A 14,963-nucleotide genomic window follows, 5' to 3' on the forward strand; every position below is an offset into this window, starting at 1 on the left:
GAAAAGAAATTTCCCTGCAGGGACCCACTTCCACTTTCTCCACTAATTTTGTTTGGTTGATTACACAGAAATCAAGCGTTTTGTGTAAAGTGCTTATTAAGCCTGAAGTAAACAGCACCCTCTGTTTCTTTATGTTTACCTTTACACAAGCTGAACTTCCAAATATTTGGAGAGCTAAAAGAACAGAAAACACATTATGTTCCAGAAACTCAAAAAATAGGAAGGATCCCTCAGTTTTAACTAGAACGGTTATTTCTCACATACAATATCACAATAGAAACAGTGCATGAAATCAGTTAACACAAGCTTTTCATTCTTTGTATTTTTATTCTTAATTATTAAGTTCCAGTATAAAACAGAAGGTATAACAAAATGAAAATGTGTCCTCTTGAAATATTTGTCCAACAGTACTAAATTACTGCATCACAACAAGTACTTCAGTCATCACACACAGTGATTGTTATAAATACAACTTAATAAGCTAAGATTTTATAGAATGATGCCAAAAATAATAGAATAATGTTATTTAGGTTTTTCATGAATAACAATCAGTAAGATTTAATTTTATGTAACTGAGCTGACAAAATGTCTTTTGACTAAGACACAATTACCCAGAAAAAATCCTTTTGCATTCAATATGTGAATAGCGGTTAATGTAGTTTTTAAAAAAAAAAAGTAAAGACAGCATAAGGAGCTAACACAAACATTTAAATACAAATTATACTAGAAATATAAGAAGACATTTTAAATTCTTGGATATTTTGACTACATATTAGTAGTAGTTTGACAGTTTGGGACTAAACTTGCTTTCTCTATTTTGTAATTTTGCAACAGAAAACTGATAGACATCTGTGTGTTAAAGAGGAGCTACAGCCAGAAAAATGCAGATGGCATGTGCACTAAGCTTTTATTTGACATATCTTTAATGTTCAGCACTTTGTTCAGCTGTGGCTGATGTTAAAGCGCTTTATAAATAAAGTGATGATAAAGATGAGGAAGCAGACATGAACAAGGTGTCAGTCTTTTAAACTTACACTCAAAGAGGAGGTAAATTATTTCCCATAATGTCAAACTTCTTAATGTCAAATTTATTTAAGGTATTACCTTAAGACAAGTTGTATTTCACAAGGAAAATGGCAGCAATGCAAAAATAACAACAATACATAAATCCTATGCTGTCATGGAAATTTCAACTTTTTAATGGTACAGTTTACCATGAGGTCCAATGAAACCGCTGCAGACTGCGCCTTTATACTTACTTCACTGTACTTTAAAACCTTTTCTGTAATGCTGATTGTTATAAAGTTTTAAACCATCACTCAAACACTCCAACTACTATGATGAGTAAAAGTAGGAAGCCTCCACACATGGCCAAGTAGAGAAGTTTCTGTCAAAAAAAAAAAAAAACAGAACAAATGAGGACTCAGAGTAGTAGATGAATAAAGGAATTAAACAATAGTAAATGAGTGGACAGATAAATGTGCGGTTAAAGAAATGGAGGTTTGTAGGTGTGGAGATGTTACCTCAAGCAGTAATCTGAGTAGGTTTTATACAGGGGGTTTGGTTAGTCCGACGGACAGACCCACAATTAGTGCAATGACAGCAAGCAGGATTAACAGAGCAAAAGCAAGGATGATGTATTTCTGTCAAGTAGAGAAACTGTTAAGTGAACATGAACTAAAAGTGGCCACTTAAAAAATGCAATAAAGAAATGCACATTTACTGGCTGTCCAGCTCTGATTTCTGGTTATTTTCATATGTTCGAATTAGAAACAATCTAGCAAATGATTGTTAAAGACAAACACATACTCTTCTGGATTTCTTCTGGTACCTCACAGCTTTTTTAGTCTCTTCCTTTGCCCGACAAATGTACTCCGTTGCATTAGAGACATTATTCTCGATGTTGTTCACCATATCACCCTGTAAATGATTGCATCCGAAGTCTTTATTGCACTTAATGGTATGCTCTTGCTGGCTCTATATGAACAGTGTTTAATAAGAAGTCATGCAAAAGCTCCAAATACACAAAACTGTTACCTGAGTTTCTACCAGCATCGCCATGTCCATGAACATTGCATGAAGCTCTCTGATGCTCGACTCCAAACGCACAATGTCCTGGTGACGTGACTCTATCTCGTTTAAGGCCTGTCGTGTGATCTGGGAATCAGAAATGATCTGAGGGAGAAGGTTGAGTATGTGATTTTATCCAAAATGAACAAAATAGTATTTTTTTTTTTGTTTTTTTCATCTGTGTAAGCGGCAGTAATGACCATTAGCCCAACAACACGGGACAGTAATGTATTAAAGAACATACATCAGTGGTGAAGATTGATGGACTTCCACTTTCCAACATGTCTTCTAATTCTTCATTGGTGGTCACTCTTCCAGCTGCAATAATGAAAGAAAAGTTTACTAAAATTTTTGAGAATAATTTTTAGGAGAAAACACATGTTAAACTCATTCTTGATGTAGTCTGAACAGGAACCATCTGCTTTCATCATTTATGTAAGACAGTCAGCGTCTCCATTATTAGAGTCAGAAGTACCACAGCATCATAACACTTTCACCGTGTACCAATAAGCAAATGAGCTCTGCTTTAGGTTTCCTCAGTCCATTGAACCTTTTTTCCAGGAAGACAGTAACTTATTAACGGAAATTTATCCAAACTACGGTACCAATCTGTCAACCTTGACTGAGCAGCTTATGATGAAACCACTGCTGATCAATAACTCAATCATTCATCAGTCATTCAGGAATGCTATGTACCATGTACTGTAAGGCTTGTATTTGTCACAAAGATTTGAAGTAACTGAGGTATGACATCTCTCACGAAGAAACACCTGCTGAATCTCTATAAACAGTGAGCTGTGTCCCCTGTTGTTAAACCATCTCCCCGGAGAGACAGATCTCTGTGCAGGTGCTTATTGTGTCACACACCTTTCGCAATGACTATTCCTCAGAGAGACAAACTGAGCAAAGCACAGCGCGAGCACAGATCATTTAAAGTCATCAAACACAAAGTCAGACCCTTTTTCCAAATGATCTAAATTTATGGTGCGAGTGTTTGACATTTTCAGTATTTGAGTGTTTTATCAAATGCTGGTGAACTACTGTTACACAGGCCCCTAAGGCCTCTGCCCGTTTCCTAGGCAACGTAAACACAGGGAGGCGTCTCCAGTATCAGGCCTGTCTACAGTGTGGAGTAATGGAGCCTCTCATTATACCGGCTGCAGGGACTGTGGGAAACAGTTTTTTTTTTTGTTTGTTTTTTTCGCTTTTGACTATTGTCTTATGTTACATGGATGTGGATATTACTATGAAGTTGTTTTGAATAAAAACCAAATATATGTACGCTACCGGAGAAATAATGGGAAATATCAAAACTCACACTACTGCTGCTCTTTCACACACCATGTTTATGCTTGAGTCTTTTTCAGCCGAGTTTCTTTATTACCTTACTCTTGCCAGTTGCATCTCTTTAAATCTATAATCTAATAAAGACAATTATAGATGAAAATGTGTGACCAATGTGCAGATGAAAAGTCTTGCATCCTTAGGAAACATAAAAAAACTATGGGTGTGCTTCTGGTCTGGATTTATCAGGAAAGTGTTCAGAGAAGCAGAGAGGAAGCTGATGTGGTCTGTTTCCTGAATCCTGTCCTAACATAGAATCAAGGTCTCAACTTCTCACTAGTGTATCTCCAGATTTACAAGTCTCATACTCACAAATCATGAATGTCAAATCATTTTCACAAAGTGGGTGTAACAAATAAAAAATGCTTAATACTAAGAAATTGCTTTATTTTAAGGCTATAGAGCATTTTACATTTTGCTTAAATTTTCTGGCTTCAAACATACTCAGGGGGTCTAATACTTGTCACCTACTTATTTCCAGTTGTCTTTGAATCCTTCCTTTGCTCCTTTCCCGAAAGGACACCTGAGTCGCATTGTACTCGGTCATGACCTCCACAAACTTCCTGGACAGCACAGTGTGCTGAGGAAAAGTGAAAACAGGAGGACAGGGACACAAACTTTCACGAGTTGATGCCACACAAAGCAGTTTAGATGTTAACATTGACATAATTACCGATTTTTTTGTTTTACATTTTACAAAAAGTCCATCTTAAAAAGAGAATGTAACAGCTAAAGTAGAATGTATCTATAACATAGATAAGTCTAAGCAAAATCACAATGGCTATTCTCCTGATGATGAGCTACTAACAGAAGAGTGTTGATGCCCTTGTATGGACAGGATGTAACATCTGTATGTGAAGATTTTTCGGTCATTGATTAGTTTCCTGACCTGTGTTTTCTGGATCCTGAAGTCAACAGAGGATCTGTTAACAACATCATCTTTTGGCATGTTTTGCTCCATGGCTTCCAGAAAAGAGAGTTATGATGAGAACATTGCCCAACTTCAGGTTGTTGAAGTCCAAGTGTTTGTAAGATTCAGCCAGTGAAAGCATGACAATTACAACATGGTTACACTCACATTTTAGTTTAGTTCTCACCACATTGGCGTTCCCTTTTATATTGTTGGTCAGTGCACCAAGCTGATCCTTTGTTCCTTCACACAAAAAAAGGATGCACATCAGGTTGGGTTTATTTGTGAGAAAGAAAATGTCATTAAGCTGATCACTACTGGACCTCTCTTCTGTAAATATTGGATTTCATCTTGTCATTTGGCAACAATCCTGAGGCAGCACTGCTGTGGTCAGAAAGTGCAAGCACCTTCCTTTCCCCCAGTTCCCCAGCCACCATTAAAGAAGCACAACTGATGCCAAGTTGTTGTAAACTGTGGTGCCTTTGTCTTGGAAGTTTGGAAACAACTGTTTGCCTCTATCGAACCAGTTAAACCTTAAGCTACTATGTTGTTTGACGTTTTGGGCCAAACCTGTGTGCTTTTTCCTTCACAAGTTTCCTGCCAGTGAGCCATCCAGGAGGAAAGTACAACAAAGGAAATTAGACATCTGTTGTATGTTTGGTTTGTGTCCAAAGAGTGTAAACCTGTCCAAACAATTCTTTTCTATCCAATATTATAAGCAGTTTAATGTGCAGTTCATACAACAAAGTCATTTCTGGGTACATTACAATAAGAGAAACTCAACAATTCTAGTAATAAATAAAGAGCATCTTACAATCTACAGGATGCAAACAATAAGATTACAGTTATGCTCTGAAATAATGAAAAAACAAACTTACTGTCATCTGGGTTGGGTGCAGACAGAATCATGCTGTGCAACTTCCTCACCTCTTCTAATTGGTAGGAGATCTTATCAAGGAGTCCTCTAACTTCCTCCACCTACATTAACCAATAAATAACTCAGTATCTTGTCTTGTCCTCAGCACATGTCCAGGAGGTTACAGTGATACTAACCCTCCTGAAAAAGCTCTCCATGAAGTCATCTCTGCAGTCCATTGGAACTGCAATTTCCTCCGATGCTTGTGTGTTACTCTGTATGGATGGAAAACGTGTTTGAATGACTATTTGTGAGCGCTGTAATGGTTTGAATGTCAATGTCTGCTTAAAACTAGTAGAAGCGCTTACAGCAGTCAGTTCAGCCAGTCGATCCTTCATCACACCGATACGCGCGTCTCCTGCTCAGGTAATTCTAACAAAGCGTCCACCGACTCATCTTAAAAATCTCCATCTGTAGACTTACACAGATCCACCATCAAGATTCGGTTGGTTGATAAAAAAAAATAAACTGATAAAAAATCAGCAAGTCTTTCAAGTACAGGTCCACTTTAAAAAAAAGGTTACGAGGCAACAGGCGTTGAAATAGGAGCGCGTCAGGCATGAAAGTTGTAATTCAAAACTTGGTTGAAGAAGTAGCTTTAAGAAGTAGTAGCTCTATATAAAAATAAATGCCTCCATGCTCGTTTTAGATATACAATGAGCCAATATTTCTGACGGCGCAAGCATTTAGGAACCACAACAGATCCAGAATAGCGTCTCAGGGATACGCCTTCTTTCCCACCTAGATACGCGCACACACACACACACACACACACACACACACACACACACAGTCATTTCATCTGTTTGGTTTTTTTGTTTTTTATTTCATGGTGCAAATGCTCAAATACATTTGATCGCACCATAAAATGTCAAATAAACTAATTAAAAATTTTGCAAGAATATGGACAGAAAGAAATGTCACGTCCACGAGAAGCTACTATTGCGTAACTGAGTACGTCTGTACCTCTTGTACGAAAATCACTTTTTTTTTAGTTTAGTATTGTGTTTTGTTTGTTCTTATTTTTAGCTGATACCTAACACACAGCTCAACAGTTATATGAGAAGAACTGATAACTAAATAATAGATCAACAAGACACCATGGTCCCAAATTGTATTTTACCTGGCCACGGGGTGGCGCTGTATACTGTCATTTAAATTCAATCTCGCTCTGGTAGACATACGTGACTGGTAGTAAGGCATTCTGAACCACAATTCGCCGCCTATACTTAAATCAAATGATCTAATTAATCTAATTAACTGAAATTAACTGAAGAAAAGTGGAAAATACTCATCGGATGCAGGACAAAGTTCTGTTTTACATTTTACTAACGGAATGGGGTCTGTTTTTACTTTACAGCATACTTTTGGTTACTGATTAATTGATTTGTAACCGGCCTTTCAGATTCTGCAATATGCTATTAAAATTAAATTATTTCTGAGTCCGACTATTTCTTCAACGGACTTCAGCAAAAAGCACCCATCCTCAACAGCATCCGTGCTCTGCGCAGTGAGCCTATAGGTGTAGATGAATTCCAAACCTAAATAAATCATAAGACCAAGAGTTAGTATATCATAGGGATACTTATGCGTTTAAATGGATCGCACTGTGCAAATCTTGATCTAATTTATTCCCCCTGTAGTCTCCAATTACGCACAAACAATGCCATTTACGCAGAAGCTTAACGCCCCTCCTCAAAAGGTCAAAAAAATGACATCACGTTTTGCAATTCCCACGTTGGGTCCAGTAAGTCAGTGTGCCTCCACTGAGCTCCTTTACTCCTCGCAGTTTCCAGATGCAGACACAGAAACTCAAAGAGCTGCAAGCTGAAAGTGGGGACATGCAACACGGATTATAACTTTGGCTTCACTTTGTACCATGACGGGGCAACTTCTGAAGATTTTCTGCCCTCCGTCCTTACACTAAATTGAATGCCTTAGGGAAAGTTTTGTGCTGTTGTTATATTTTTTAAGTTTAGACACATATGGACTGATCAAAAATTTTGTCATCATCTTGGAACAATGAATGACATCTCTTGGATTTATCTTTACCTTGGGATTTAAGTTGTCATAGAAAATAACACATATGGTAAATTTCTCAAGAGCAATGGAATTTTGTTTGCAAATTCATATTTTTACAGTTATTGTGTCCTATATCAAGGTAGGTTCACAAAAGACTTGTGCAAAATAATTGTCCTGCTCTATACTGGTATGATCGTTTGTTGCTTGGTTAAGAACATTTGAATTTTTCTCCCACAGGTTTTTGCTCATGTGGTGCCTAATGTGAAGCATCCAGGTAGTAGAAAAAATGTTCCCATGCCAGTTTAGATTACAACATGCTGCATATGGATGTATTCAATCATTTGTGAGAACAAAGTGTTTTGCTATTTGCAGGCACCCGGGCCAGCGGATGTTATTTATTTACTTCAGTTCTCAATAATCAAAACAGTCTGCAGCATAAATAAGTTTTGCAGCTGTTTGGTTGATCATCATTAATCTTTTAACCACATGAAAATATAGAACTGAATGCTTGTAGAACACGTTCAGAGCAATGAGACAAATGTCTTTTTGGATAATTATTTACCTGTGAACTCTCTCTCTAGGCCTGCAGGTGTTGGCCACAGCCTCACATTATTGGCCGCTTGATGCTGTAGACGGAATCCATGAACTGTGGGACCAGATTGAAAACAGACCAGGTTATATTACTAGAAGTAACATAAGTATGTGTACACAAAACATCTAAACTCTTGACAATGTTCGACTTGAATAACATGTTTTTCGCCATCCACACTCCAGCCACAGTCATCATGCTTTTTAAATGTCCCAGTCATATTTCATTTCAAGTTTACGAGTGTAATTATAAAGCAAATTATTTTACCTGTGGGGTATTCCTAATCGAGTACCCTATAATTATACCACTGTTACTTCTGTTACATGCATTTTTTTATTATTGTGAGCATACACCCTTAGAAAAAAATTCTCAAAAGTTAAAGAGGGATCAGGTATGGACATGAGCATGATGTGTGGTCTCACTCTGATTTTTCTTTTAGTGCTGCCATTGTGCACGCAGCTCAGCATCACCCTGTCTCATACCTGTGCAGCACGTCCCTCCCATTGTCTTCCTCTCACCATTCTCTTGCCGTTAAGTGTCCATATTGGTGTGAATCACTGTTTTTTCTCTGTTGTCTTTGTCCAGCTCTCAGAATCCACAACCACACTGTGCTCCCTTCTTCCCATAACTCTTCTTATGTGTATACCAATGACTCTGCCTACACTAACATTTCTGCAACAGTAGGTGAGGATCCATCACTTCCGTCTCACTTAAATTCATTTGTGCATCACACACTGCTCTTTCCATTGTCCTTGCTGTATCTCCACATGGTCGAGCTCAGCATTTTACAGCTTTCTCTCATTCTCACAGCACAAAATTATACATTTTTGTTCTTTTAATAGGATATAATTCTTTAGGTTTTGTCAGACCAGAATTGTAAAGGTAAATTTTTCTTGACTTTTATGCAGTTTATAAGATACTTGTAGAGCTGAAAAACTTTTTCTGATTAACTGATGACTGAATATACAGACCTCCCAGCTTCACATTTTTAAGCAAAATGATCATTGTGATTTGCTGCAGACATTGTTGAAGGAATGGTCAATAAGGGGATCTTTCTGAATGGTGATAACGGTGGCACTTTTCTTCACTTTGGAAACTACCAGAACTCATGCATAAGTGATCCTATGTTGTGCGGTCCTGAGGGTAAGAGAAGTGTATTTTATTCCATCTGTTACCAGGCAAAATGTGCTACATTCAGTGGCCACAATGATTTATTGTTATTCCCTAGGAATTACCATCTCATTTTTTTGGAAAAACCACGAGGCAGTGTCTCGCTCTGCAGTAGCCTCTGGAGGGAAAGTTATCTCCAATGGCTTCTCAGTCTTCACCAACCCTTTTAAAGGATATGTGGAGTTTTACACTCGAGGCAACAACCACAGGTGGAAGACTGACATCAAAGTTCCAGGTACTTTGCATAAATGTCCCTTATATTTCTTTTTTAAATAGGCATACATATTGAATATTTTTTTCATATTCTTTTGTGTGTAATTGCTTCATGGTTAAGCCAACCAACACCAGATGCTGCTGCAGTTGATTTTGGGAAGTCAAGTATGCACTTCAGAGATATTTAGCTGCAGCACATAGCAAAAGTCTTGAATGAGATGCGATAATTTCCCATCTTAAATTAAATAATCTCTGACAATTAGGATTGGGCAAGATAGACTGGTTGTTATGTGAAAGAAGTCAGCATTTAACCAATGAGTTTAATTAATTTCTAAAAAAAAATATTTGGTAAACTGCTTTGACAAAATGGACTAAACCGTATTAAGTCAAACATTACGTGGAGCTTTTTACCAATCAGTGATTCCTTCTCAAATGACTTCTGTCATCCTTGTTTTTGTTGCGGTTACTCAAGGTTGCTTTCAAGGGCGTCACTACTCAATTGTGATTTAAGTTTTCAGTTCCAGAGGCACAAACGTCATCTGGTTCTCATACAGTGTGACATGACAGATCTTTAGGACAGAATGTCAAAATCCGTCAGCTCTCCCTCGTTCATTTCACAAGTGTGAGGAAACATTTCGAGGGCGACTGAATAAACCTTGAGGTGCAATGTGACCGGCTCAGTAAGATTGTTGCTCTATTCATAGAGAGTTTGTTGAGATGTGGGGGAAGTCTTGGCACATATGGTTCATATTGTAACCACAGATTAAATTTGTTTTGGTTGTTGTGTTCCTCTGGCAGATGTGATTTCAGACAGTGAATGTTTTGTCTTTTGGGACCATTTTACTGTTCATTTACTTCTTTGGTCTTTGTATTATACAATTTCTTGGAAAGATCAAAGTGCACATGATATCGCTATATCATAATATAATAAAACTGGATCAAACATTAACGGCTGAGTCATTTATTTAGACAATAAATCCATCAACACAGAAACAAAAATGTTTGTTAATCAAGATAATGCCAACCTAGATTTAACAAACTTATTCTTTTAGCCCTTCATTCAGGCAGTACTAGAATTTTATTCAAATTTATAGTTGTTACTAACTCCTGTTTGTCTGCAGCCATAGTTTTTATTCACTGCTACAAGCCAGATTTGGATTGATATAACTTATGAAATCAATCAATACCATAGCCTGTGTATGTATAAAGATGGACACAGCTGCCATGAGTCACCCATTAGTTTGTTAACTACTGTTTTAAAGTATCCAGTCTGATGATTTTTGCTGCTAAACCTTGAAAGAAACAAATAAAATGTTAACCCTAGTGCATATAGCAACATTATTTTCAAAATGAGCCTCATGCATAAGGACGGCTTGAAACAAGTGATTGAGACAATAAATTTAATAAAAGCAGCTTATGATGTGATGTGTCATGTTAAAAGTTGGGTTGTTTTATAATTGTGCAATTGGATGAGTACAGAAATGGTTTGGGATGGCATGAAGGCCATGAGTGGACTAGTTGGACTAATTAGCTATAGCCTATATGCAATTTAGAACAAGCATGGAATAGTAGCAAAACCTAGTGAGCATTAGAGCAGTGCATTAGTAAAGAAATTAAGATTAAAAACTGTCTGGTACAGTGTTAAAGAGAATATGTAAGTTGCATCTTGTTGCATGCTGAAACGGGAGCACCATCTTTTAATGAATCTGTGCCATTGTCCTTTATGTAAGTATTATTTCCTGGTTAGAGTTTGATTTGTGTGACTAAAAACAGTCAAATCTAGAGGAGAGAGGAAGAAGAAGAAGAATGAAAACCATTTTTTCTCTTTTCTCTGTCAGGGCCATACTGGACACATATTCTCTTCACATGGACTAAGACGGATGGTTTGAAAGTCTACATCAATGGGACCTACGCAGCTGGTGATCAAGCTGGCAGTGTCTCAGAGAACTATGGAGACCCTCATCCTGACCTTGTTATTGGAACTGGCAATAACAGGGCGTATGGTCACTATGTAACAGGGGCTTTTGATGAATTTGTCATCTGGGAAAGGGCCCTCTCACCTCGTCAGATCCTGCTCTACTACAATGCAGCCATAGGTAGGACATCATGCCCTCTTAGAAAGTACTTCCTGCCATTTTAGGACATGGTCCATCTTTTAAAATGCTTCCTTCCTTTTGATTCAGAGGAAACGGGGGTTTAAAAAGCAATTTCCATACTCGTTCTTGCATTCCATCCATGGGTTTAATGTGTTATAACAAGATATTAAACTATACAAATACACACCATCTTCTCTCTTCTAACAAGCAAGTACAACTGCACAAATAGTTTTGCCTTATAAGTATTTAGAAATGTTTAGCAGCAATGTTGAGTAGCAGGGGGCAAATCATTTTGATTTAATGTGACAAGTTGCAAGACACAAGGACAAAACCTCCACACTCTTGACTGTTTCACTTCTGTTTACCTCCCTTGGTCAGTGGAGTGCCATAAATGGAGAAAATGTTGACATTTATGATAATTTAGTACATATTAGCACATTTCATTGTAGTCAGAAAAATGTTCAAAGGAAGATCAAATATCCATTTTTGCTATTAAAGTCAAAACATCATTTTTAATCAGATCATGATTTGTCAGGTTAAATGGTGGTCGTATATGTAAACTATTACTGCATACTTATAGAGCCTCAGCTGTTGGTGATGTGAGAAGCATTTTATGAAGTGTACAGAGCATTGATTTCTTCCTTGAAGTTAATACCAAAAGCTTTATATTTCACAGACCACTTCTAGACACGAAGGGCCTGACTGTTGTGGTAACAGAAAAATATTTTTCCTTCTCCAGAGCACTCCTATAAAATGTTAAGTTGAACCAAAGAAGAGCAAGAACTGTTCAGACTGATATCTCTAACATATGTCCATATATGGCCATATTATGGTTGATAGTTAGTGCTGTTTTTATGAAAAACAAAACAAAGAGATAAAAGCATTTAGGTATTTTAGGGATGTTTGTGGCAATGTGTTGAGTGGTTGATCATCCATGTTTGGGAAATCCTGCAATCTGTCTTCTTTTCATGACTGTGGATTGCAATCAAACTGAAAGCTTTAGGGTGATACAATCCAGCTACAGAGCAGCAGCCTGTCCTTTTCAGGTTTAACAAAGGAGCTAATGACAAAATAACAATAAGTCAAGACTTAGACTAAAAAATGTACAATCACACATGCACATCAACAAGCTGGATTCTGTCCAGGTGGTAAAGAGTTCTTTGTACTGTTATTTTTTTTAGGCCAAGACATGAATTTTGACAAAACAGTCATGGACTTAAAGGAAGCCACATCAACTTCACCCACAGCTGTAAGTGTGTCTATTCTAACTTTGCATGGTTATGCAGTTATCAAGATAATATTTGGTAACTAAATCAAGAACTTTCTAGGTCATCATCCGAACTTTCTAGGTTTCATTCTCAAATGAAGCATTTATCAGAAATATGTTGGGTCAAAATGAGGACCAAAATCATCACTTTACTTGAATCAGTACAAACAGGTAATTTTTCTTTCAAGCATTGTTTTCTTCAGTCTTAGATGGAATAAAGGATATTGAGAACACATGTAAAGAGCCCTGTTTATCAAAGGGCACAGGAGGTAGAAAACTAATTAGAAAATACAGGACAGCGAAGATAGCTGCAACAACACACACAAAAAAATGGCTCCCTGTAACACACCACACTGAAAAATAGCAGCGCCGAATCACTTCTCCATCAGTTGCTAAACATCCTGTGTATGTTGGAAACCAATACTCCTTTGGAAACTGCCTGCTGATAGTAAACTTTGTTCAGTTCCTGATGTGTTGTCTCCCCAGAGAGCCACTGAAGTCAGTCCTGCTGTCATCAGCAGCCATGGAGAGATCCAAAGCTCCCAAGGTCCGGACACGGTGCCAGTGCTGGACTTTCTTGAAGCGCTGCCCAACAGGACCATTCCTTACAACATCGCCAACAACCTCACACAGGTCCTGTAGCACAGTGCAACACACATGCTAAAGTTTGCCAGTTCACACGCAGACACAATGGCCACCCATGTGCACATGATGCAACAGTTCCGTGACGTCCATTTTTCTTCCACCCAGGCGTTTCTCAAAAGTGTGGAAGAAGTGCTGTCCTCTCCAGGATTGCCAGAGGTAAATGAGATCACATGTTGTGCGAGGTCCAAACATGACATGTAATCTGGCAGTGAATCAAATCCAAAGTACTTAAGTGGTTGATGAGTTTGAGATTTTAACGCTACATATTTTTGGCCACCAACAGTAAGTACACCTGGCAATATGCCCGCACATAATTTCTGTTTGCTGTCAACTATAGCACTGCAAATAGTATAAGACTGGGTTACTGATTCACATTTTTTTTTATACTACAGCAAAGTACTTTCAATATAAATTTGTAGCTTCCTGTACTGTACACTCATCCTGGCCAAATATCTGTGCTCTAAAGCTCAAACACATGTGTAAGGTTTCAGTGTACTGAGTGCTCAGAACGAGCACGCTTGTTTTTATAGGAGCAAGCTAAAACAGATGTTCCCACCAAACATGGACAGTAGATACAGTGTGCTAAACCCAATCAATTCATCCCATTTTGGTTTGGTTTATCCTGTAACACTTTCTTGCCTGAAACCTTGTTGTTCCCATTTTTTTTCTATCTATTTTCCCATTGTTTGCAACATCATTGATCACATCTTGCTGTCTATGACTCTTCAATATGTGTTTTACTTTGCTTAGAAATATCACTAAACGCTAAAACATTTGGTTTATGGTATCAACTGCTAACTATTTTGTTTTGGCACAGTGAAATTTGTTCAGCTTGTAATTATTTTCACTGTTAGCTTGTTGATGATTAAAATGGAGCTCCAATGAGGTTAGAGGACTAATATGAGACAGACTAAAAATGCAAAAACTATCTCAACTGAAGCAAATGATGCTCCAGAGACTCTAGATTTGGCATTTGCGATTATACAATTACCCTGATGTAGTTAAGCTGAAATCCCCCCTCACACATTTATGGTGTAGATGCTAATAAATAAAGTAAGATGGAATTAAGTAAAAAACTTCTCTGGAAAAAAAAACAACAAAATAGTTTGTATTTATGAAAAGATTTGAAAGATAAGTTCTCATTTTGGAAAAATGAAACTGTTAAAGTGACACCATATCAGCATGAGTGTGCAGGACAAAGACAAGCAGCAGTTTGAATTTTCTTTCTTGATCTGTCATTGAGCAGCAGTCCAACCCTTTAGTCAGTGGTTTGATCGAGACCGTGGACAGAGTGATGGAGCATATGGTGACTAACCTGGAGCCTTGCCCGAACACTCCCATCTCTCTGGGAGGAACATCTTTTGTTGCAGGTCAGGAAAGTGTCAACTCTCCTCAATGTATTGTAACACACTGTTTGTGGGACATTTCTTTAACACTTTATTTGCCACTCAGCAACTTTTTCCTCATGTCTGACAAAGCACATGTGTTTTGCTGCCATTTATTTTTGCACATCGGCTCTCATTTGTCCAACCTCTGCCCCTCCACCCCCCCCCCCCCCCCCTAACAGATTACTCTCTGATGAAATTCCCACAAAACTTCAACATGCCACATTACCGCTTCCCCACACAAGGCAAAAACTACATCTCTGTGCCTGGGGAGGCCTTCACCTTGCAGTGTAAGTGCAAATATTACAACCTGTTCATGTGCAATATCAGTGAACT

At 37.8% G+C, this 14,963-nt stretch overlaps 2 protein-coding genes across 8 annotated transcripts in view; one reads left to right on the plus strand and one right to left on the minus strand.

The window, feature by feature from the left end:
- Window positions 1-349: 349 nt before the first annotated feature.
- On the minus strand, window positions 350-7,911 carry stx2b (syntaxin 2b). Of its 6 annotated transcripts, none has more exons than XM_042000136.1 (12): window positions 7,825-7,911; window positions 5,549-5,658; window positions 5,378-5,455; window positions 5,203-5,302; window positions 4,493-4,567; window positions 4,304-4,377; window positions 3,886-3,994; window positions 2,315-2,388; window positions 2,038-2,175; window positions 1,810-1,920; window positions 1,524-1,643; window positions 350-1,387 (listed from the first exon to the last, which is right to left on the minus strand). In XM_042000136.1, exons 2-11 carry the CDS (start codon window positions 5,576-5,578, stop codon window positions 1,548-1,550), a joined length of 885 nt encoding a protein of 294 aa, XP_041856070.1. In that variant the 5' UTR covers window positions 5,579-5,658; window positions 7,825-7,911; the 3' UTR covers window positions 350-1,387; window positions 1,524-1,547. The 6 variants fall into 6 exon arrangements, with proteins under 6 accessions (XP_041856070.1, XP_041856071.1, XP_041856069.1 ...); XM_042000137.1 differs by having other exon boundaries at window positions 5,549-5,651; window positions 7,825-7,886; XM_042000135.1 differs by lacking the exon at window positions 7,825-7,911 and having other exon boundaries at window positions 5,549-5,930.
- adgrd1 (adhesion G protein-coupled receptor D1) overlaps window positions 6,999-14,963 on the plus strand; it is a 32,895-nt gene continuing 24,930 nt past the window's right edge. Inside the window, exons 1-12 of one of the 2 annotated variants that reach the window (XM_042000133.1) lie at window positions 6,999-7,401; window positions 7,500-7,536; window positions 7,844-7,960; window positions 8,437-8,535; window positions 8,872-8,994; window positions 9,080-9,256; window positions 11,073-11,330; window positions 12,512-12,579; window positions 13,084-13,230; window positions 13,348-13,398; window positions 14,489-14,612; window positions 14,810-14,917. In XM_042000133.1, the coding sequence (XP_041856067.1) occupies window positions 7,327-7,401; window positions 7,500-7,536; window positions 7,844-7,960; window positions 8,437-8,535; window positions 8,872-8,994; window positions 9,080-9,256; window positions 11,073-11,330; window positions 12,512-12,579; window positions 13,084-13,230; window positions 13,348-13,398; window positions 14,489-14,612; window positions 14,810-14,917 (1,384 nt within the window). In that variant the 5' untranslated portion in view covers window positions 6,999-7,326. The remainder of the gene's footprint in view (window positions 7,402-7,499; window positions 7,537-7,843; window positions 7,961-8,436; window positions 8,536-8,871; window positions 8,995-9,079; window positions 9,257-11,072; window positions 11,331-12,511; window positions 12,580-13,083; window positions 13,231-13,347; window positions 13,399-14,488; window positions 14,613-14,809; window positions 14,918-14,963) is intronic. The other variant, XM_042000134.1, reaches the window with a different exon arrangement.

The sequence above is a fragment of the Melanotaenia boesemani genome, chromosome 11 (genome assembly GCF_017639745.1).
Source record: "Melanotaenia boesemani isolate fMelBoe1 chromosome 11, fMelBoe1.pri, whole genome shotgun sequence".
Classification (NCBI taxonomy): domain Eukaryota; kingdom Metazoa; phylum Chordata; class Actinopteri; order Atheriniformes; family Melanotaeniidae; genus Melanotaenia; species Melanotaenia boesemani.